Here is a 22545-nt window from a genome sequence, read left to right on the forward strand (position 1 = left end):
AACCAGGACTCTGCCCCTTCTGTTTCCATAGGAATGTTGGATAGTCATCTGTACCAAGCCCCTTGGCCCTCTCCCATGCACACAAACACCTCCTAGCAAGACCTGTTGGTTAGCTGGACATGGTTTGGCAATTTTTTTATACTACCAAGTGACCATAAAGGCATGGCATTTGTTGTGACCGGCACCCAATGTTTGATTTCTTTTTTAAAAACTATCCAATTAAAATTAAGGTCTGGGAGTATTCTGTTTCCCATTACTTTAATACTCACCTCCTCCCAGACTTTCTACACCTGTTACACCTCAGGCTGAGGATGTTCTAGACCTCCCTCTCTTGGTCCCTACTAGAGACCTCTCAGCAGATCTGTGGGCCCAGTCATTGGGTTTTATCAGTGCTTAATGTGAACTAAGTTTTTTACTTCCACAGAATACAAGCCACTACCTTCTGACCTCCCCACCCCGCACCAACCCCCATCTTTTAATATGCTGTGGGGCATAGAACAGGGACTCTGGAATGACCAGCATGATATTTTCAGAGTCTTGTCCCTGGGGTATTAGCACCTCTTTTTGAACAGAGAATTGATTCAAGATTGGACATGGTCTCCTCTGATTATCAGGTACTGGGGCTGAGGGCATTAAAAATAGTAAGCCTTGGCCGGGCGCGGTGGCTCACGCCTGTAATCCTAGCACTTTGGGAGGCCGAGGCGGGCGGATCACAAGGTCAGGAGATGGAGACCATCCTGGCTAATACAGTGAAACCCCGTCTCTACTAAAAATAAAAATAAAAAATTAGCCGGGCGTGGTGGTGGGCGCCTGTAGTCCCAGCTACTCGGGAGGCTGAGGCAGGAGAATGGCGTGAACCTGGGAGGCGGAGCTTGCAGTGAGCCAAGATCGTGCCACTGCACTCCAGCCTGGGTGACAGAGTGAGACTCCATCTCAAAAAAAAAAAAAAAAAGAAAAATAGTAAGCCTCCCTCCTCGTCCCCTGCCTCAAGAAATTGCCTCCTTAATTATCAACATCTTTTTCCTCCCTTTCCCTGAGAGCTCACAGTACAATGTTTGTTTCAGAAGCCTCATTAGCACAGGTTTTCAGCAACTCAGAATGCTCTACTTCTTTTTCTTTGAGAAAGGATTTTGATACACTCCTGCTGTGCCCCCATCTTTCCTCCAAACTCCTGCCTGTGTTTGTGTGGATACCCAGTCCCAGAACCACACTGTTGAGTTGGACACACTGTAAACCCCTGGGTAACTGTGAAGTCATGATGCAGACTTCAGGTTGTTCTGTACAAAATGCAAAATAAATGTTTTTATTAACAATGCTTGAGCCTACTATTAAATAAGGCCTGGAAGAATCTTTATTATGAGGTAAAGAATCTGGCTAGCAAGATCCTGAACTTAGTGGGTTATAAGTAAAGTAATCTGTATCCATTTATCTTTAGGCAGGTTTGGCTTTCTTTTACCTTAACCAGAGGAAAGCCTCCCTGAGAAATTTCCAGAGGAGATTTCTGTCCTTCCTCAAGGTTAGGAAGTCCTTGATGTTTAGCCCCTAACCTTGCTAATTTTGTTGTAAAATAACATACTCAAGGGCTATAGCTGAGATTCTCACTTGCTTATGTGACTAATCCAAGAACTGGTCTAGCCCACTGAGAGAAAGGAACAAACTGTACCAAGGACGAATGGGCTAGTACTGCTACCTCAGGACCAGAGCCACTAGAGGGCTCTGGTACTTCTTGGAGTGCCTGCTCTTTACAGCTTCTCTGAAGGAGGTCCCAAAAATAACAAGAGGTGGTCCTGAGGGCATCACATATATGGGAGGTCCGAGACCAGATGATTCTGTCCTGAGATCCCTGCTGCAACTGACCTTCTGAAAAAGTCTATAAATAGACAAGGGGGTGGGTACTAGGTCCTGGCTTGTAGAATGTGCTACTATAGTTAGCAGGGACACTGTGTCCAAGAGGCCTTCTTACACCTTCACTCCCCCAGGAAGAGAAGCCATAACTTCCTTCTACTCTACTATATCTACATTATTGCCCCAAGAAACAATATAATAAAGCCAAATTCACACTGTCACAATTTATTGAAATTTTATAAAAACTCAGGCCAACTGGAAGAATAAGGTACAACTCAAGAGTACAAAGACAACTCCGTTTCCATTCAGTACTTTTCTCCTTGGCTCTGGTGGTAAGAAAGCCCCTTGCTCTCTAGTAGCCAAGCAGCATGGACTTATAGTCTTAAAATGAGGCTTTATGTATTTCAGGCTGGAGGCAGGTTGCCTTTTCTCCTGAGGAATCTCAGGCAGTGTAAAAGTTACTTACCACTCAGTACCTCTGTGCCAGAAGAAAAGCTCAATTGATTCAATCCTTAGAAAAGTTACTATCGTCCCCTGGTCAGACACTAAGGTGTCTTGATAAGGTCCAGAGACAACCACATAGTCCTTATTCTAATTCATAGTGAAAAGGCTGCAGGCATATGGTGCTCCTACGATGGGCCTGACCCTTTCCTAAGCACATCTCATTTCCACATCCTTTGCCTTCTCTTTCCCCCAACATTTCCAGCCAGCATAGAACCCAATTTCTGGGGAATTGAGAGGAGAAACAGTATTATGAACACAGACTCCTTTCAAATTGGAACAGGAGCCAAACCAAATAAATAAGAGAATTGCATAGGGAAGTGGGGTAGAAGGGAGGTCAGGGAGCAATCCCTTGCCTCAAGTCTGGTGCACCTCATGGAACATCAGTTCACGGGGGATGGCTGTTTCTGGACCAAACTTGGTGGCTGCCCGACGCTCAAAGGCAGCAACATTCTGTTTGACAACCTCATCAAAAAACATGGTGGCCAGCTGGGAGTGCAGCAGAGAACGAAATTCAAAGGAAATCTGGGAATGGGTAAGAGACAGTCAGAAACTTCCAGCCCATGTTGGATAGTCCCTGGCCAAATGCAAGGAAACTGTTCCTCAGTGCCTTTTCTCCCCCCTCCCCATCCAGTTCGTTGGATCCCCATAAGAGCCCTAACTTGGGACTGAGCACAGAGTACAAGTCTGACACAAGCTCAGACTAACTGACTTGGGAAATGCTAGCTATACTTAAAGAATAACCCTGTCAGGTCCGTGCAGTGGCTCACGCCTGTAATCCCAGCACTTTGGGAGGCCAAGGCAGACAGATCACCTGAGGCCAGGAGTTTGAGAGCAGCCTGGCCAAAATGGTGAAACCCCGTCTCTACTAAAAGTACAAAAATCAGTCGGGCTTGATGGCGGGCTCCTGTAATCCCAGCTACTTGGGAGGCTGAGGCAGGAAAATCGCTTGAACCCGGGAGGTGGAGGTTGCAGTGAGCCGAGATCGTGCCATTGCACTCCAGCCTGGGTGACGGAGCAAGACTCCATCTCAAATAAATTAATAACCCTGTCACAGTACCCCAACCCTTCCTCATACCCAGTCCTCGTCCTCTGCTACACAACCTCCTGACTCACCGAAAAGTCCACAGTGCAGGTTCGGGGATAGGCAGGAATACCAGGGCTGAATCGCCAAATGGTCTCTAAGTGGTTGAAGAGCTTGCCATCAGTACAAACAGCCTAGAATAGGGTAATCAGGTAGTTAAATAACATTACTAAGCATAGGATACAATATAAAGGAATTGAAAGCCATTTTCCTTCTTTTCTGATACTAGGGAAATACTTGACACATGGACATAAAGTCATTACAAGGAAGGCCAAAATAGCACTTTTATATGAAACTGCTAAAAACAAAAAATCTTGTCAATCCCTCCCATACAGGCCTCACCTTGACCATGTGAGGTTTGACCATGGAAACTGCAGAGGTGTAACGTTCCATGACAGGTGGAAAGCCAACCTCCAGCTGGGCTTTCAAGTGACCCGTACGGCTGGATACCACCAGAGACTTCTTACACCAGGGCACAAACTCACGATACTCCTGGACATTGGACACCACCTCATACATCTCCTGCATTGAGTACCTAGGAGAAGAAGAATCACAGGCCAAGGAGCTGCCAGCTGGGTCAGGTTCCTCCTTGCTAGAGGTCCCTAATTCATACCTTTGCCCACTAACCATGCACCTTCAGGAACCAGAGATCCCAAATAAGCCTGGATGAATAACTTCCCAAAAGCAAACGTGTAAATCCTTATGATATTGTTATCTTATATTTTGCAGTTTACAGAATGCTTTTGCATTCATTGTTTATTTTGATTTTAAGAGGGACCATCTAGGGAGAACAGAGGCTGTCAATTTTACTGGTGATCACACAAGGATCAGATCCCAGCTCTTAACAATTTTTTAACAATGTGGCCTTAGGAAATTACCTATGTCTCCATTTTCTCACCTGATTTATAGGTTTATTGTGAGAATTAAATGAGAAATATCTATGTAAAACATCTAAGTCAAGCTGCTAGCATGTAGCAAGTGCTCGATAAGTTAGCTATTATGCTCAAAATATACTAAAAAGGTTACGCTGCAAATTTACACATACTATGTACCCATAAAAACTTTTTTTTAATGGTCACCAGAAAAATACACCCTGTTTTTTGTTTGTTTTGTTTTTTGAGACAGTCTTGCTCTGTCGCCCAGGCTGGAGTGCAGTGGGGCAATCTCAGCTCACTGCAACCTCTGCCTCCCAGGTTCAAGCGATTCTCCTGCCTCAGCCTCCCAAGTAGCTGGGATTAAAGGCGCCCGCCACCGCGCCAGGCTGATTTTTGTGTGTGTGTGTGTGTTTTTCTTTTTAGTGGAGACAGGGTTTCACCATGTTGGCCAGGCTGGTCTTGACCTCCTGACCTAAAACGATTGGCCCGCCTCAGCCTCCCAAAGTCCTGGGATTACAGGCGTGAGCCACCGCACCCAGCTACGCCCTGTTAAAGTATACTCCAACCCTAGTCTCATTTCACTTAAGCACATGCACAGCAACCAAGAAGGAAGAAATTAAGGTCGGGAGGGTGGCAGGGGAGGATTGAGGATCAGTATTGTAGCTGGGGAGGGGGATGGCTAGGGATGAATCTTGCCCACCAATGATACCCTGACATTCTTGCCTGGACATGGTTATTTGGAGGGAAAGGGGAAGTGGAAGGATGCAAGGCAGAGAATGCTTACCCCATGATTCTACGCTCGGAGTAAGCCTTTCGCTTGTTGGTGAAGGGAGCAGCAAATCCCATGAAGGAACGGCTCGAAGGTAAGCCAGCCTCAGCCGCCAAGATCTGGGCAGCCCGAGGCAAGAGGAGGCTGCAGGAGGTCAGAAACCTAAGGCCAAAGGAAAGAGGAGCCAACCTTATAGTTCTTTGTAATCCTCTATCATTTGTAGGTGAAGGAGAAGAAGAGTGCATCCCAGACGAAGGTCGTCCAGACAAGCTTTCCCCCCAGCACCTGCTGCAGCCTGCTAGGCTCTCTCTGGCCAGGGAGTCACGAGTGCAAAAGGTCGAGGGCAGCTAAGGACAGGGCTGGGGGCGGGGTGGGGGGGATGAGAAAAAGCGGGGTGTGTGGGAAGCGCCAGTTGCCTTTGACTGGGCCTACGCTACTGCTGAAAGCTAAGACTCTTAAGGAAGCATCACTGTCCCCGGGGACCCCAGGGCGTCCGCGAGGGCCCAGACTCTAGAGGTTGGACACTCACCCCGAGAACTTCCCTTCTCGTACAGCTTGCAAAAGCATTATCCAAAGCTCTACATTAGCTCCCAGGGCATGATTGCTGCCAGTCCCTGCCGCGCCTGCATCCCAGTATAGCACCCCTCCACCGCGGAACCCCGGGGTCCGCAGCGACCCCCTGCCCTCAGCCGCGGTCGCCTCCCTCTCACCTCATTGGTCGCGGCGGCCGCAGAGGGCCTGGGGGCGGGGCTGGGTGCGCGCCCGGGCGGAGCGACAGCGGGCAGCAGCGCTCGGCTGCCGCGCGCGTCCCAGCCGGGACCCGCCGCGAGCCCGCCCAGGCCATGCGCGCGACCCTGCCTGGCCCTCTAAGTTCTGACGCGGGCTGCGCCCTCCTCACTCCAAAGGCAGAGCGGCAAGAGGCAGCGGCCGGGCTGGTTCGGGACCTCGGAGCGCAGGGGCGACGGGAGGCGGCAGCACCTCTCGCCTTGCTCCCGTCCAGGCTGCCGGGTAGGCTAGAACTGAAGCCGGGACCGCTGCTCCCGCTGATCTCGGTACCCACCCCCACGTCACGCTGTTGCCATGGCTCGGGCCTGGGAGAGGAAGGAAGGAAGGAAGGAAGGGGACAACGCCGCCTGTCGGGAGATGTAGTTTCACACCTCTGGCGAGAAAGGGCACTGGGGTGTGCGTTTGAGAAGCTGCAAAGATGGTTCAGGGGACTGAGGTCGCCTGTGGTCACAGGACCCGATACGTAGGCACAGAGGCGACTTCGTGGGCGTGTCTACCGCAGATATCTGTAGATCCTCAGAACGCGGCTCTTAGCGCCTTAGGTTCTCTAGAGGGACAGGGTGAATAGGATAAATGTATATATGAAAGGGAGTTTATTAGGAAGAATTGCCTCACAGGATCACATTAGGCCGTCTGCAAGTTGAGGAGCAAGGAGGCCAGTGGTGGATCAGTCCAAGTCCCAAAACCTCAAAAGTAGGGAAGCCGGCAGTGCAGCCTTCAGTTTGTGGCCAAAGCCCTGAGAGCCCCTGGCAAACCACTGGTGTAAGTCCAAGAGTCCAAAAGCTGAAGAACTTGGAGTCTGATGTTCGAGGGCAGGAAGCATCCAGCACGAGAGAAAGATGAAGGCCGGAAGACTCAGCAAGTCGGCTTCTTCCACCTACTTTTACATTTATTTATTTATTTATTTATTTATTTAAGACAGTCTCGCTCTGTTGCCCAGACTGGAGTGCAGTGGTACGATCTCAGCTCACTGCAACCTCCGCCTCCCAGGTTCAAGCGATCCTCCTGCCTCACCACCCCCGCCCCGCCCCCCTCCCCAGTACCTGGGATTACAGGTATGCGCCACCACGCCCAGCTAATTTTTGTATTTTTAGTAGAGATGGGGTTTCGCCATGTTGGCCAGGCTGGTCTCGAATGACCTTAGGTGATCCACCCGCCTCGGCTTCCCAAAGTGCTGGGATTACAGGTGTCAGCCACCATGCCTAGCCCTACCTACTTTTTCTAGCGTCGCTGGCAGCGGATTGGATGGTGCCCACCATTGAGACTGGGTCACCTTCTTCCAGTCCACTGACTTAAATGTTAATCTCCTTTGGCAACACCCTCACAGACACTCAGGAACATCACTTTGCCTCCTTCAGTCCAATCAAGTTGACACTCAATATTAACCATCACAGAGCCTTTATCATATTCGGCCTTGTTTATAGTTAGAAGCATTGTTAATCTTTGTAGCTTCCACAAGTGGTTAGTGCTGAGTTCTACTTTTTTTTTTTTTTTTTTTTTTTTTTGAGACGGAGTCTCGCTCTGTCGCCCAGGCTGGAGTGCAGTGGCGCAATCTCGGCTCACTGCAAGCTCCGCCTCCCGGGTTCACGCCATTCTCCTGCCTCAGCCTCTCCAGTAGCTGGGACTACAGGCGCCCGCCACCACGCCCGGCTAATTTTTTGTATTTTTAGTAGAGAGGGGGTTTCACCGTGGTCTCGATCTCCTGACCTCGTGATCCGCCCGCCTCGGCCTCCCAAAGTGCTGGGATTACAAGTGAGAGCCACCGCGCCCGGCCTGTTCTACATTTTTGGGAAAGGAGATTAACATTCCAAGCTCTGGGCTAAGATTGCATAGTTTTTACCTTTAATTTTTGTAGAAAGAAGTCGAGGTAGGAAGAACCAGATATTCTTAGGACAGAGAACCATCTTTGTCTGAAAAGTGTGCACTTGATGAAGAGTGAGACCTCACGGACAGAAACCCAGGCAATTAAACATCACTATACTACTTTTCATGACTCAAGGAGAAAAAAAAATGCTCTTGGCTAGGCATGGTGGCTCACTCCTGTAATCCCAGCAATTTGGGAGGCTGAGGCAGGTGGATCACTTGAGGTCAGGAGTTCAAGACCAGCCTGGCCAACATAATGAGACCTTATCTCTACTAAAAATACAAAAATTAGCCAGGTATGGTGGCGGGTGCCTCTAATCCCAGCTACTCAAGAGGCTGAGGCAGGAGAACTGCTTGAACCCAGGAAGTGGAGGTTGGAGTGAGCTGAAGATTGTGCCACTGCACTCCAGCCTGAGCAACAGCAACAGAGCAAGACTCCATCTCAAAAAAAAAAGAAAGAAAGAAAGAAAAGAAAGCAAGAAAGAAAGAGAAGAAATGCTCTTGATAAAAGTCTGGTGGGCCAGGCGCAGTGGCTCACGCCTGTAATCTCAGCACTTTGGGAGGCCGAGGCGGGTGGATCATGAGGTCAGGAGATCAAGACCATCCTGGCTAACACGGTGAAACCGCGTTTCTACTAAAAATACAAAAAATTAGCCAGGCGTGGTGGCGGGCGCCTGTAGTCCCAGCTACTCAGGAGGCTGATGCAGGAGAATGGCATGAACCCAGGGAGCAGAGCTTGCAGTGAGCCAAGATCATGCCACTGCACTCCAGCCTGGGCAACAGTGCAAGACTCCATCTCAAAAAAAAAAAAAAGTCAGGTGAACAAAAGACAAAAAGGAAGGGAAGAAAGAAATCAACAATTAGAAAGAGATTGGGCTAGGTGCAGTGGCTCATGCCTGTAATCCCAGCACTTTGGGAGGCTGAGGTGGATCACTTGAGGCCAGGAGTTCAAGACCAGCCTGGGCAACATAGTGAGACCTTGTCTCTCCAAAAAGAAAAAAGAAAAAAAGAGAGAGACTAGGCCGGGCGCAGTGGCTCACGCCTGTAATCTCAGCACTTTGGGAGGCCGAGGCGGGCGGATCATGAGGTCAGGAGATCGAGACCATCCTGGCTGACACGGTGAAACTCCGTCTCTAGGCCAGGCGCGGTGGCTCACGCTTGTAATCCCAGCACTTTGGGAGGCCGAGGCGGGCGGATCACGAGGTCAGGAGATCGAGACCACGGTGAAACCCCGTCTCTACTAAAAATACAAAAAATTAGCCGGGCGTGGTGGCAGGCGCCTGTAGTCCCAGCTACTCGGAGAGGCTGAGGCAGGAGAATGGCGTGAACCCGGGATGCGGAGCTTGCAGTGAGCCGAGATCGCGCCACTGCACCCCAGCCTGGGTGACAGAGCGAGACTCCGTCTCAAAAAAAAAAAAAAAAAAAAAAAAAAAAAAAGAAACTCCGTCTCTACTAAAAATACAAAAAATTAGCCGGGTGTGGTGGCGGGCGCCTGTGGTCCCAGCTATTCGGGAGGCTGAGGCAGGAGAATGGCGTGAACCCCGGGAGGCGGAGCTTGCAGTGAGCTGCGATCCCGCCACTGCACTCCAGCCTGGGCGGCAGAGCGAGACTCCGTCTCAAAAAAAAAAGAAAGAAAAGAAAAAGGAGAGACTAAGACTAGAACTAGGTGGGTGCAAGAGAATGGTGGTGCCTGCTGTTGAGTTTTAAGAAATTCATGCTATTACAGTACAAGCCTTTCCTCTGCTTGCTTTCTAAATCTTCAGTCAAGCTCTCCACTTTCAGGAAATCTTTCCCTGAGAAGTGTTGTATGTGGTGGTTATGCGGAGGGGCAGGGGATGAAGTAAATAAAGACTGTGTTGCAGCCAGGCATGGTGGCTCATACCTGTAATCCCAGCACTTTGGGAGGTGAAGGTTGGTGGATCACCCAAGCGGCTCCGGAGTTTGAGACCAGCCTGGGCAATATGGTGAAACCTTGTCTCTACAAAAAATACAAAATAATTTAGCCAGGCGTGGTGGCACATGCCTGTAATCCCAGCTACTTGGGAGTCTGAGTTGGATCACCTGGGCCCAGGAGGTTGCGGCTGCAGTGAGCGGATGCCCATGCCCAGTCTGGGACGGGAGGGACCTGTCCAAAAAAAAAAAAAGGCAATCGGTAAAATGGAAGAACATCTTAAAAAGAGAAGCCTTGGCTCGCCGGGCTCATGCCTTCCCAGCACTTGGGGCCAGGCGGGCGGATCACGAGATCAGGAGTCGAACCATCCTGGCCAACGTGGCAAAAACCCATTTCTACAAAAAATACAAAACACGTCCAGGCGCAGTGGCTCACTGCCTGTAATCCCAGCACTTTGGGAGGCCGAGGCGGGTGGATCACAAGGTCAGGAGATGGAGACCATCTTGGCTAACATGGTGAAACCCTGTCTCTACTAAAAATACAAAAAATTAGCTGGGCGTGGTGGTGGGCGCCTGTAGTCCCGGCTACTCGGGAGGCTGAGGTTGAGGCAGGAGAATGGCGTGAACCAGGGAAGCGGAGGTTGCAGTAGGCCGAGATCACACCACTGCAGTCTAGCCTGAGCAACACAGCGAGACTCCGTCTCAAAAACAAAACAAAACAAAATAAAACAAAACAAAAAGCCAGATGTGGTGGTGCACACCTATAGTCCCAGCTACTTGGGAGGCTGTGGCAGAGAATCACTTGAGCCCGGGAGGCAGAGGTTGCAGTGAGTGGAGATTGTGCCACTGCACTCCAGCCTGGACGACAGACAGAGACTCTGTCTCAAAAAAAAGGCGGGGCGAGACAGCTCACGCCTGTAATCCCAGCACTTTGGGAGGCCAAGCAGGCGGATCACCTGAGGTTGGGAGTTCAAGACCAGCCTGACCAACAAGGAGAGACCTCATCTCTACTAAAAATACAAAATTAGCCAGGCGTGGTGGTGCATGCCTGTAATCCCAGCTACTCGGGAGGCTGAGGTAGGAGAATCACTTGAACCCCAGAGGCAGAGGTTGCGGTGAGCCTAGATGGCGCCATTACACTCTAGCCTGGGCAATAAGCGCAAAACTCTGTCTCAAAAAAAAAAGTTTAGGCCAGGCGCGGTGGCTCAAGCTTGTAATCCCAGCACTTTGGGAGGCCGAGGCGGGCGGATCACGAGGTCAGGAGATCGAGACCACAGTGAAACCCCGTCTCTACTAAAAAATACAAAAAATTAGCCGGGCGTGGTGGCGGGCACCTGTAGTCCCAGCTACTCGGAGAGGCTGAGGCAGGAGAATGCATGACCGGGAGCAGAGCTTGCAGTGAGCCGAGATTGCGCCACTGCACTCCAGCCTGGGCGACAGAGTGAGACTCCGTCTCAAAAAAAAAAAAAAAAAAAAGTTTGAGCCCATCTTCTCTGGATTTCAAGTAAGCAAGAGCCATTGGGTGATCATCAAAACCCATTTTTAATAAGCTGTTCTACCTCTATAGCAGTTAGTACTACCAATTCAAAATAATTATTGACCAAATGAATATGTTTTATTATTTACTGTGGGCGGCAAGCCACCCAGGCGCCGAGGCAAGAGACTGAGGACACGAGCTGTTCCAGTATAATAAAATATAAAACAAGAATAGTCATACCAGATATAGATCTTAGATATGATTTTATATGAATATCATTAATCATTAGTTGGTAGTAATTACTCTTTATCCCAATATTATAATTTTTTTTTTTTTTTTTTTTTTTGAGACGGAGTCTCGCTCTGTCGCCCAGGCTGGAGTGCAGTGGCGCAATCTCGGCTCACTGCAAGCTCCGCCTCCCGGGTTCACGCCATTCTCCTTCCTCAGCCTCTCGGAGTAGCTGGGACTACAGGAGCCCGCCACCACGCCCGGCTAATTTTTTTTTGTATTTTTAGTAGAGACGGGGTTTCACCGTGGTCTCGATCTGCTGACCTTGTGATCCGCCCGCCTCGGCCTCCCAAAGTGCTGGGATTACAAGCGTGAGCCACCGCGCCCGGCCTATCCCAATATTATAATAATCCCTGCTCTATAATCATAACCTAGGAAAAACCAGGCCATACAGAGATAGGAGCTGAGGGGACATAGTGAGGTGTGACCAGAAGACAAGAGTGTGAGCCTTCTGTTATGCCCGGACAGGGCCACCAGAGGGCTCCTTGGTCTAGCGGTGATGCCAGCATCTGGGAAGATGCCCGCTGCCAGGCGGACCATGGTCTAGCGGTAGCAAAAGGTGTCAAGGAACAACACCCGCTACTTAGCAGACCGGGAAAGGGAGTCACTTTTTCCCCGGGGGAGTTTAGAGAAGACTCTGCTCCTCCATCTCTTGTGGAGGGCCTAACACCAGTCACGCTTTCCCGCAGTTATCCGGAGGCCTAACCGTCTCCCTGTGATGCTGTGCTTCGGTGGTCACGCTCTTAGTCCACCTTCATGTTCCATCCTGTACATCTGGTTCTGCTTTCTAGATAGCAGTAGTAAATTAGTGAAAGTACTAAATGTCTCTGATATGTAGAAATAATGGCGTAAGCTGTCTTTCTCTTTGTCTTCTCTCTCTCTCTCTGCCTCGGCTGCCAGGCAGGGAAGGGCCCCCTGTCCAGTGGACACGTGACCCACGTGACCTTACCTGTCATTGGAGAAGACTCACATTCTTTACCCTGCTCCTTTTGCTTTGTATACAATAAATAACAGCGAAGCCAGACATTCGGGGCCACTACCGGTCTCCACGCATTGGTGGTAGTGGTCCCCCAGGCCCAGCTTCCTTTTCTTTTATCTCTTTGTCTTGTGTCTTTATCTCTACACTCTCTCGTCGCTGCACACGGGGAGAGACCCACCGACCCTGTGGGGCTGGTCCCTACAACTTATCTATTTAATTTTTGAGACGGGGGTCTCACTCTGTCACCCAGATTGGAGTGCATTGGTGTGATCTCGGCTCACTGCAACCTCTGCCTTCCAGGTTCAAGTGATATTCCCACCTCAGCCTCCCAAATAGCTGCGACCACAGGGGCACACTACCACATTTTTGGTAGAGACAGGGTTTCATCATCTTGCCCAGGTTGGTCTCGAACTCCTGAACTCAAGCAATATGTCCACATTGGCCTTCCAAAGTGCTGGGATTACAGGCGTGAGCCACCATGCCTGGACTATAAATGTGTTTTGTCAACTTTTCTTTTTTTTTTTTTTAATTTTGAGATAGAGTTTTGCTCTTGTTGCCCATGCTGGAGTGCAATGGCGCGATCTCGGCTCACCGCAACCTCGGCCTCCTAGGTTCAAGCGATTCTCCTACCTCAGCCTCCCAAGTAGTTGAGATTACAGGCATGCACCACCACACCCGGCTAATTTTGTATTTTTAGTAGAGACGGGGTTTCTCCATGTTGATCAGGCTGGTCTTAAACTCCCAACCTCAGGTGATCCGCCTGCTTGGCCTCCCAAAGTGCTGGGATTACAGGCATGAGCCACCGTGCCCGGCCGCCACCTTTCCTTTTATCCTCTTCCGTGAAACCCCAAGTCGGGTGATGATCTCACTTATTTTCTTTCCTAATATCTCTTCTTTTCACTTCTGCACTCCAGAGTGAGCCTGTTAAAATGTCCACATCCCCCAGTCCTCTTCTCCACTACTGTAGTACAGTGCCTCCTTCCAGTTCACAAATGGTAATCTGGAGCCACCTTCAGATGGGCACATCACCTTAAGGACAGATTTACTCTTTCCAATTCCACTCTCTTGTCCAGCCCCACCCGCCTCTGACTAAGGGCTTATACATGTGAGACAGCTGCTTTGAATGAGGAGTAAGGATCTGGTTGGTTAAAAGACAGAAATTAACAGGGATACATAACTGAACTGTGACCTCATTATCACTCTGCCTTAACCGAGTTGACTGCTACAGAATCCCCAAGGTCCAATAGGCCTACCAAGCCAATTTGCTTGCTTCCCCTACTAATTAGTTTAACTAATTACTGCCATTTAAACTTTCCTAGTTTAGTCCCTATACTTGAAACAACCGATTTCTTCCCATGTCTCCACCATTCTACATCAATAACTTCCTTCAAGTACTGACTCAAAACACACCTCCTCCAGCAAGACCCCCTTGACTGAATCCTTCCTTCAACACTACTCTGAACACATAATGCCATTTAATCTAGCATGTATCCTGTATTCTGTAGTTGTTTCACATGTATATGTATGTTCATCTACTAAGTTATAAGCTCCTCACAAAGAGACACAATTACTTCTAATTTTTGACCTCCCGACCAGTTAGTACAGGGCTGTACATCGGGTGAGTCCTCACATTTAGTCCTCACATTTCAGAAGAAGGAAAACTGAGGCTTAAAAATAGGCAGCCATCTGTCTAGAGTTACCCAAATATGAATACTTGTAGTTCAATCCAGAAGGACTGTCCATATAAGGTTTTATCACCACTTCTGGCCTCCTCCTCCCATACCCTGTGTGTCTCCCTGAGCCCTAAAAGTATCAGTGTTCCCTACCTCAAATCCTTTTTTTTCCTACTGGGAAATCCTCTTTCGGTGCTCTAAATAATATTAAAAATAACTCTTCTAGCCCGTCCTCCTCCCTCCAGTTGCCCAGAGAACCAGGCTGGCAACCTCTCTTGTTCACCTCCATCCCCTAGCCAGATCCGGGCACGTGACCCCAGCTCAACCCCTGACTCCAATTCCTCAGGTTACCTAGAGTTATTTTGGGCAGTGGATACCATGTATGCCCCTCCTCCTTATCCTCTGGGCCATATCCTAGTTTAGCCCTTCCTGGAAGGCCCATCATACCCAATAGCCAAGTCCCAACACCCGTATCCATTTGATCCTTTGCTACCTTTGGTTTCTTTTTTTTTTTTTTTTTTTTTTTTTTGAGACGGAGTCTCGCTCTGTCGCCCAGGCTGGAGTGCAGTAGCGCAATCTCGGCTCACTGCAAGCTCCGCCTCCCGGGTTCACGCCATTCTCCTGCCTCAGCCTCTCTGAGTAGCTGGGACTACAAGCGCCCGCCACCACGCCCGGCTAATTTTTTGTATTTTTTAGTAGAGACGGGGTTTCACCGTGGTCTCGATCTCCTGATCTCGTGATCCACCCGCCTCGGCCTCCCAAAGTGCTGGGATTACAAGCTTGAGCCACCGCGCCCAGCCTTGCTACCTTTGGTTTCTGCTGCTTCTTCTTCATCATTATCAATCATCAAATATTAAATGCCTGTTTCTCTATACTGATATTCTCGAGCTTAAAAAGAACTATACCTGGCCGGGCATGGTGGCTCATGCCGGTAATCCCAGCATTTTGGGAGGCCGAGGCGGGCGGATCACGAGGTCAGGAGATCGAAACCTCCTGGCTAACATGGTGAAACTCCATCTCTACTCAAAGTTAGCTGGGCATGGTGGCGGGCGCCTGCAGTCCCAGCTATTCGGGAGGCTGAGGCAGGAGAATGGCATGAACCCTGGAGGCGGAGCTTGCAGCGAGCCGAGATCCCACCACAGCACTCCAGCCTGGGCGGTGACAGAGCGAGACTCGTCTCCAAAAAAAAAAAAAAAAGGTGAAATGAGAAACAAAGGTGTACAGTTTAACCAGATTGTGGCAGTATAAACTAAGTATGTAAGTGTTAAGGAGAACTAACAGGGCAGGGCGCGGTGGCTCACGCTTGTAATCCCAGCACTTTGGGAGGCCGAGGCGGGCGAATCACGAGGTCAGGAGATCGAGACCACGGTGAACCCGTCTCTAGGGGGGGGGGGGGGGGGGGGGGCGGATCACGAGGTCAGGAGATCGAGACCACGGTGAAACCCCGTCTCTACTAAAAATACAAAAAAATTAGCCGGGCGTGGTGGCGGGCGCCTGTTGTCCCAGCTACTCGGAGAGGCTGAGGCAGGAGAATGGCGTGAACCCGGGAGGCGGAGCTTGCAGTGAGCCGAGATTGCGCCACTGCACTGCAGCCTGGGCGACAGAGCGAGACTCCGTCTCAAAAAAAAAAAAAAAAAAAAAAAAAAAAAGGAGAACTAACAAAAGGAAAAGAGCCTATGAGCCAGGGGAGACTTCCTGGAAGAGGTAAGTTTAAATTTCTTTGTAATTTTTGTGTGTGCATGGAATCACGGAGTGATTGCTCCTAAGCAATATTTTAACTTTTATTTTCAATATGGTAAACATTTTAAAAATTCTAAAAGGTATATAGTGATAGGCAAATTTCTCTCTCATTCCTTATTTCCTGTACCCCCGTTTTTCTTTCCAGGAAAAAAGGACTGTTACTAGTGTCTTAAGTATCTTTCTAGCAGGAAAGCAAGGGAAGGCTTTTTTTTTTTTGACACGGAGTCTGGCTCTGTCACCCAGGCTGGAGAGCAGTGGCTCGATCTCGGCTCACTGCAACCTCCTCCTCCCCGGTTCAAGTGATTCTCCTGCCTCAGCCTCTCCAGTAGCTGGGATTACAGGCATGCACCACCACACCAGGCTAATTTTTTATATTTTTGGTAAAGATGGGGTTTCACCATGTTGGCTGGGAAGTCTTTTTTTTTTTTTTTTTTTTTTTTTTTATAGAGTTTCGCTCTCTTTGCCCAGGCTGGAGTGCAATGGCGCGATCTCGGCTCACTGCAATATCCACCTCCCGGGTTCAAGCAATTCTCCTGCCTCAGCCTCCCAAGTAGCTGGGATTACAGGCGCCTGCCACCATGCCCGGCTAATTTTTTGTATTTTTAGTAGAAACGGGGTTTCACCGTGTTGGCCAGGATGGTCTCGATCTCCTGACATCGTGATCCGCCAGCCTCGGCCTCCCAAAGTGCTGGGATTACAGGCGTGAGCTACCGCGCCCGGCCAGGGAGCCTTTTTTTTTTTTTTTTTTTTTTTGAGGCGGAGTCTGCTCTGTCGCCCAGGCTGGAGTGCAGTGGTACGATCTCGGCTCACTGCAAGCTCCGCCTCCCAGGTTCACGCCGCCCTTCTCCTGCCTCAGCCTCCCAAGTAGCTGGGACTACTTCCGGCGGGGAAGGCTTTTTTGAAATATATTTTCGCCAGGAGCGGTGGCTCACGCCGGTAAACCCAGCTCTTTGAGATGCCGAGGCGGGTGGATCACCTGAGGTCAGGAGTCGAGACCAGCCTGACCAACATGGTGAAACCCCGTCTCTACTAAAATACAAAAATTAGTTGGGCAGGGTGGCGGGCGCCTGTAGTCCCAGCTACTTGGGAGTCTGAGACAGGATAATCATTGAACCCGGGAGGCGGAGGTTGCAGTGAGCCGAGATCGTACCACTGCACTCCAGCCTGGGCGACGAGAGTGAAACTCCGTCTGAAAAAATAAAATAAAATGTATTTTTATTTTTTAATTTTTTTCCTCTCCCCGCAATGGAGGACTTTTATATATGAAACCTTGACAGGACGCCAGCATGCTGCCCTTCGTCCATTTCGTGTTCTCTTCAATGTGTATTGAGTTGTGAAACTCTAAACAGGACCCTGGATCACCTTTTATAAATTGTATCAATTTTTCAATCTCCACTTTTCGTCTTCCTCCTTTTCCGTTTCTGGGTTGAGATGACCTCCATTCATTTCTTCTCTAATTGACTGCTCTCTGGCCTCTCCATTGGAGGAGGGGAAGCGCCACATGCTGTTCTGGGGAGAAATTGTTGAGTGTTTTCCACTTTAACCTTGCAATGGAATCAGTAAGGAGTTGCAAAATGCCCCTTCTGTTGGTCTTGGCGGCCTTTTCCAGCTGCCAGTTGTCATGGCCTCTTTGTGGGTGTTTTCTGCAGTAGAATCCTCCTTGGGGTTTCTCTGCAGTTTGAGCACTTTTGCTATTTCTTCTCTACCCAACTCACGCCTCCGCTAGTGGAGACACACGCTTTCCCTCCCTCTGGGGCTATTGCCATACATAATTCCCAGTTCTCCACCCGCCAGTTCCCCCTAGTCTGTGGGGGATTTCGGGGTGTGGAATCGCTGACGGGAGGAGTTAGCTCGGGCGGGAGCATTGTGGGCTGGGTAAGATCTGGCCAGCCGTTCGGTCCTCAGTTTGGGAAGCACCGCGGGACCAAGGCCCAGGTTTCTGCTAGGGTCTTGTGGGGAACCCCTTGGGCCGCCAGACTGGAGCGGAGAGCACAGCGCGGCCAGCTGCGTGAGCCAGGGAGCCGGCGCGCGAGTTCGGAGGTGCAGGGGCTGCTGGGGCAGCCAGGGTGGGGCGGAGGGCGCTGCGGCCGGGGTCCGTTTGCGCGGGGAGCGCCGGGACCAGGACGGCCGCCAGGGAGCGCTGCGATCTCCAGCTCGCCCGCCCCCCGGTAGGCGGGGCCGCGCTCTCCCTGCAGCCGCCGCCGCAGCCGCCGCCTGGGCCGCTCCGTGTCCCCGGTGGAGCCGCCGCCGCCGCCGCCGGGAGCTCGATGCGGACGGAGCCCGGGCCGAGCCATGGGGATCCTCAGCATCACGGACCAGGTCAGCCCTCCTGCCCTTTCCCGCTTCCTCCTTCCAGGGCTCGGCGCTGCCGCCACGCGAGCCCGGGGATGTGCGGCCTAGGCTGGGCCCTAGCCCGGGGCTCCCGCAGCTCCCGCCCCGCCCCATGCTGCGCTCCCCTCAACCGAGCCGGTGTCCTTGGGGACCTGGCAACCGGCGGAGGCACCGCGGGAGCCCGCTCCAGCCAGAATCCCCAGAGTGGAGCCCCTCCACGGACGCCCCCCACTCAAACCTGGGTGCTCCCCCACCCCCACCCCCACACTGGTTCCGCTCCGGCTCCAGACTGCTCTCAGAATGCCGGTTCTCTCTGCAGCCGCCCCTGGTCCAGGCCATCTTTAGCCGAGATGTGGAGGAAGTGCGTTCCCTACTCTCGCAGAAGGAGAACATCAATGTGCTGGTGAGTTGGGAGCAGGGAGGATGGCGAGACCGGAATCCTGGCTCCCGTGTTCTGGACCCCTCCCCACCGGTGGGGCGGCTCCGTGTCTCCTCTGCTCAGATGAGGCCGCAGTTCTTTCCATCCTGGAGTGAAAGCCTACTCTGCATTTGGGGATGGAGAGCAGGTCAGGCTTGGAGCCCAGATCACTTGGGCTGGGGATGCCCAGGAACGTTGTTCTCTTCTCAACCTCCGGAGTCTGCAGCGCCCCCACCCCTCCTGGAAAAAGGAGCCGGCTTCTCAGCCCATTGGCCCTGACTCCACCCTCCCTAGGTGCTTGCCTTTGACTCCCAGTACCGGGACTTAGGACGCTGCAGAAACTATGGGAAGAGGTTGTGGGGAAGGGCCTGGAGCTCTGAGGCTTGGGCTGGGGTTCTTGATAGCCCCCTCACCCCGCGCCCATAGTCCCTCCTCTTTTTTGCCTTCCCAGGACCAAGAGAGGCGAACTCCATTGCATGCTGCTGCCTACGTAGGCGATGTCCCCATCCTCCAGTTGCTACTGATGTCAGGTGAAAGTGGGGAGCTGGAAGGTGTGGCACATAGGGAGGGAAAGGAGGGGAGGAGTCTTTTTTGATATTCAAGGATTGCTCTCCTGGGCTTGGTCCAGGCGAGGCTCCAGCTCCATTCAGATTTCCTGGCCTGATTACTGGCTTCCTTCATACCCCCTCCCCACCTTCCATCAAAATAGGAAATTATATCCCCACAGGTGCTAATGTCAATGCTAAGGACACACTGTGGCTGACCCCTCTTCATCGTGCTGCTGCCTCCCGAAACGAGGTATGCACCCCCACCTTCTTTTACCCTTTCAAAAAGGATAAGTTGCTTAAAGGTGGAGGTTAAGGGTTAAGGAGCCTCAGTCCTCAGCCCTACAAGCTGTTCTACCCCAGGTAGTGAGGAGATCAAATCTTGGCCCCTCCCTCCTACCCCTAGAACTGGCCGGTAAGGGGGCTGAGTGCTGCCAGCTGATGTGACTCAGGGAGAGCTTAACACTGGGCTGGCAGACTGCGGGGGCCCTGCTGCCAGGCCTGAGTGACTCATCCCTCCCTGGGGGGCCACCTTGAGTCTGATCCCCCTCTGGGCACTGAGATTTCTTTCCTTGTGATGGGGGATGGGTATAGTAATCTGTTGCATCCTTGGCCCTCAAGCAGCTTGAAAGTTGACAGCACAGGGGCCAAACGTATTGCATCAGTTGGGTCCTTTAATCTATTCCCATCAGCCCTGAAGACAGGGAAAGGGGGACCTCCTCCTCAGTTCATCACTTCCCTGGCTCCAGCCACCAGGGGGAGGGGCCGAGGCCAGTGGGAATGAGGTGGGTGGTGGTTAGGACGGGTATTTTAGCTTGGGAACCAGTATCTGTTTGCTTACTGAGATACTGAAAATAATTTTGGTGCCTATGAGAAGGCTAAAGAGGGTGTTCAGGGCAAGATGTAGCAAGAGCATTTAGTTTTCCTAGAAGTAGTGGGGGGTTGGGATGTGTGGATCTCCACATGTGGATTTGTTTGGGAATGGATGTATGTGTGAGTGAAGATTTTCAGGGTCTAAGTTGGTGAGTCAGGTGGCTTGAAGAAGAGCAAAGGGTCCTTGTTTTAATCAGCAAGGTAAGGAAGAGCTTAAGTTCTAAGAAGATCCAGAAGATGGGAAGTAGGTATTCAGAGGCTAGGTATGTTGGAAAAATGAGAAGAGACTCTGCTGGGGAAAACGGGGCTGTAGATGCTATGCTGACCTATTCCTCCTTCCATTTCCTGTTGTTTTACCTCCTGCTGCCACTATCTCTTTTGTCCCCTGCCCTCAACAGAAGGTGCTGGGGCTGCTGCTGGCACATTCAGCAGATGTGAATGCCCGGGACAAGCTGTGGCAGACACCACTGCATGTGGCTGCTGCCAACCGGGCCACCAAGTGTGCTGAGGCTCTGGCACCCCTGTTGAGCAGCCTGAACGTGGCTGACAGGAGCGGGCGCAGTGCTCTGCACCATGCAGTGCATAGTGGGCATCTTGAGGTGAGGACTGTTCCCATCCAGGCCCAGCTGGGGCTTTCCCTTTTCTTACCTTCCTACTCACCTTTCCCTGTTTCTGGGCCCTCAAGCCTGAAGGAGAAACAGCCCGGATGGTTATATAAACACTTAAGCTCAAGCACTAAATGAATGGTCAGACTAGATTAAAATTCTTAGCTTGGACTTCAGGAGGTTGATAAAACCTTGGATTTTGCATGGAAAATATTTGCATACATGCCTTTCTGAAGAGAGTCCATGTCTTTCAGCACATTTGCAAAGACTTACATGAGTTTAACAACCACCAGATCACCTGAAGAGACTCCCTTGTTTCTCTTAAAGTTCCAAATCTCTCCAGTATCTCCTCCTTAAGTGCCTGCTTCTGCTGTTCCCTCGAGTCTTCCAGGTTGTTTTGCTCATGGAAAAAGGCATTAGGCTGCCTCAGCCTTTTCAGGAGATGAGGCCTCTGCTCTTAGGTAGGTTGAGGGCACGAATCTGGCTCTGAACAGGTGTCTTTCATATCCTGATACAGACAGTGAACCTGCTCCTCAACAAGGGAGCCAGCCTGAATGTCTGTGACAAAAAGGAGCGGCAGCCTCTGCACTGGGCAGCTTTTCTAGGTGAGAGAGAATACACGGGAAAATCAGAAATTTGACATTTAGGATTCCTAGGGCAGGGATATGGGGTTGCAGCCTTTGAAGAGAGGAGTGCAGGGCCTTAGAGTTTACCTTCTACTTCCTTTAGAGTGTCTTCTCTTTTCTCAGGGCACTTGGAGGTCCTGAAACTGCTGGTGGCACGGGGAGCAGACCTCGGCTGCAAGGACCGCAAGGGCTATGGGCTGCTCCATACAGCTGCTGCCAGTGGCCAGATTGAAGTGGTGAAGTACCTGCTTCGGATGGGAGCGGAGGTCAGGGCTTTGAGCTCTGGGGTTGGGAAATATGGGCAGCAAGTAGGAGATTATAGTCTGTTATGGAGATATGAGGTATTGGGATGTTGGTGTAGTTTTGGGAAGTTGGAAGGACGTGGTGGAAAGGGTCTGAATAATGCTTACCTTAACCGTAGTACCCTTAGTACCTTAGTACCTTGGGTCAGAAACCCGAGAGGAACTGAGGCAGTCATTGGATTTCTGGGATCTGTAGGCTATATGTGCTGGCTTCTACTTTGTTTAAACTGATACCGCCTTACTGTCACCCCTGAATATCCAGATCGATGAGCCCAACGCTTTTGGAAACACAGCTTTGCACATCGCCTGCTACCTGGGCCAGGATGCTGTGGCTATTGAGCTGGTGAATGCCGGAGCCAATGTCAACCAGCCGAATGACAAGGGCTTCACGCCACTGCATGTGGCTGCAGTTTCCACCAATGGCGCTCTCTGCTTGGAGCTATTGGTTAATAATGGGGCTGACGTCAACTACCAGGTGCCTGAAGGGATAAAGCTTAGACCAGTGGGGAGCGAAACTTGGATCTAGGGGTCCTGACTGTATCTGGATAGCTCTCTTGGGGAATTATCCACTTGCTTCCTGGGGTAATCAGACCTTGCCAGGGACTCAGGAGAGAGTGGGCTAAGAAGGTGCCATATGACCCTTTTGTCCTTAGAGATATGTCCTTGGAAGGGAGGTAGGGCATTCTCTGTGCTTTGCACTGGAAAAAAACAAAAACAAAAACCCACCATGTTTCCACAGAGCAAAGAAGGGAAAAGTCCTCTGCACATGGCTGCAATCCATGGCCGTTTCACACGCTCCCAGATCCTCATCCAGAATGGTATGGACCTGGGAGACTTTGTGCTCTCATCCCCTCCTCCCCCAAGGAACTCATTTCTAGAATCTAGGGAGATTCCTAACTTCCTTCTCCTGCCCTCTTCCAGTAGGATAGGCCCTTGGAACTCTGACCAAGGGACCTGTGGAAATGGCCCTGCTCTGCCCTGCCCAGTCTCCTAAGGCCTAGAAACAGGATAAAACATGTAGAATCCTGGGCCTGGCACCTGATGCCTAGTAGAAACTCAAATCGTGGCAGCTCGC

General features: G+C 51.0%; 2 protein-coding genes across 3 annotated transcripts in view; one reads left to right on the forward strand and one right to left on the reverse strand.

The window, feature by feature from the left end:
- Positions 1 to 936: 936 nt before the first annotated feature.
- COQ10A (coenzyme Q10A) lies at positions 937 to 6467 on the reverse strand. Of its 2 annotated transcripts, none has more exons than XM_003252420.3 (5): positions 5785 to 6467; positions 5090 to 5236; positions 3773 to 3965; positions 3463 to 3564; positions 937 to 2871 (listed from the first exon to the last, which is right to left on the reverse strand). In XM_003252420.3, the coding sequence occupies exons 1-5, from the start codon at positions 5916 to 5918 to the stop codon at positions 2704 to 2706; spliced, it is 744 nt and encodes a 247-aa protein (XP_003252468.3). In that variant the 5' UTR covers positions 5919 to 6467; the 3' UTR covers positions 937 to 2703. The 2 variants fall into 2 exon arrangements, with proteins under 2 accessions (XP_003252468.3, XP_004089658.2); XM_004089610.3 differs by lacking the exon at positions 5785 to 6467 and adding an exon at positions 5604 to 5768.
- Positions 6468 to 17946: 11479 nt separating this feature from the next.
- Positions 17947 to 22545, forward strand: part of ANKRD52 (ankyrin repeat domain 52) — an 18776-nt gene continuing 14177 nt past the window's right edge. Inside the window, exons 1-9 of the mRNA XM_030822796.1 lie at positions 17947 to 18089; positions 18421 to 18504; positions 18971 to 19049; positions 19247 to 19317; positions 20336 to 20536; positions 21060 to 21147; positions 21292 to 21434; positions 21733 to 21945; positions 22210 to 22455. Of these exons, the coding sequence (XP_030678656.1) occupies positions 18063 to 18089; positions 18421 to 18504; positions 18971 to 19049; positions 19247 to 19317; positions 20336 to 20536; positions 21060 to 21147; positions 21292 to 21434; positions 21733 to 21945; positions 22210 to 22455 (1152 nt within the window). The 5' untranslated portion in view covers positions 17947 to 18062. The remainder of the gene's footprint in view (positions 18090 to 18420; positions 18505 to 18970; positions 19050 to 19246; positions 19318 to 20335; positions 20537 to 21059; positions 21148 to 21291; positions 21435 to 21732; positions 21946 to 22209; positions 22456 to 22545) is intronic.

The sequence above is a fragment of the Nomascus leucogenys genome, chromosome 11 (assembly GCF_006542625.1).
Source record: "Nomascus leucogenys isolate Asia chromosome 11, Asia_NLE_v1, whole genome shotgun sequence".
NCBI lineage: Eukaryota > Metazoa > Chordata > Mammalia > Primates > Hylobatidae > Nomascus > Nomascus leucogenys.

Bases quoted from the DNA above. Each gene is read 5' to 3' on its own strand.
- COQ10A (XM_003252420.3), bottom strand. From the start codon at position 5,918: ATGGCCTGGGCGGGCTCGCGGCGGGTCCCGGCTGGGACGCGCGCGGCA. The intron at 5,237-5,784 runs GTGAGAGGGAGG...CTTTGGCCTTAG, and splicing joins CGGCCGCCGCGACCAATGAG to GTTTCTGACCTCCTGCAGCC. The intron at 3,966-5,089 runs GTAAGCATTCTC...TTCTTCTCCTAG, and splicing joins TCCGAGCGTAGAATCATGGG to GTACTCAATGCAGGAGATGT.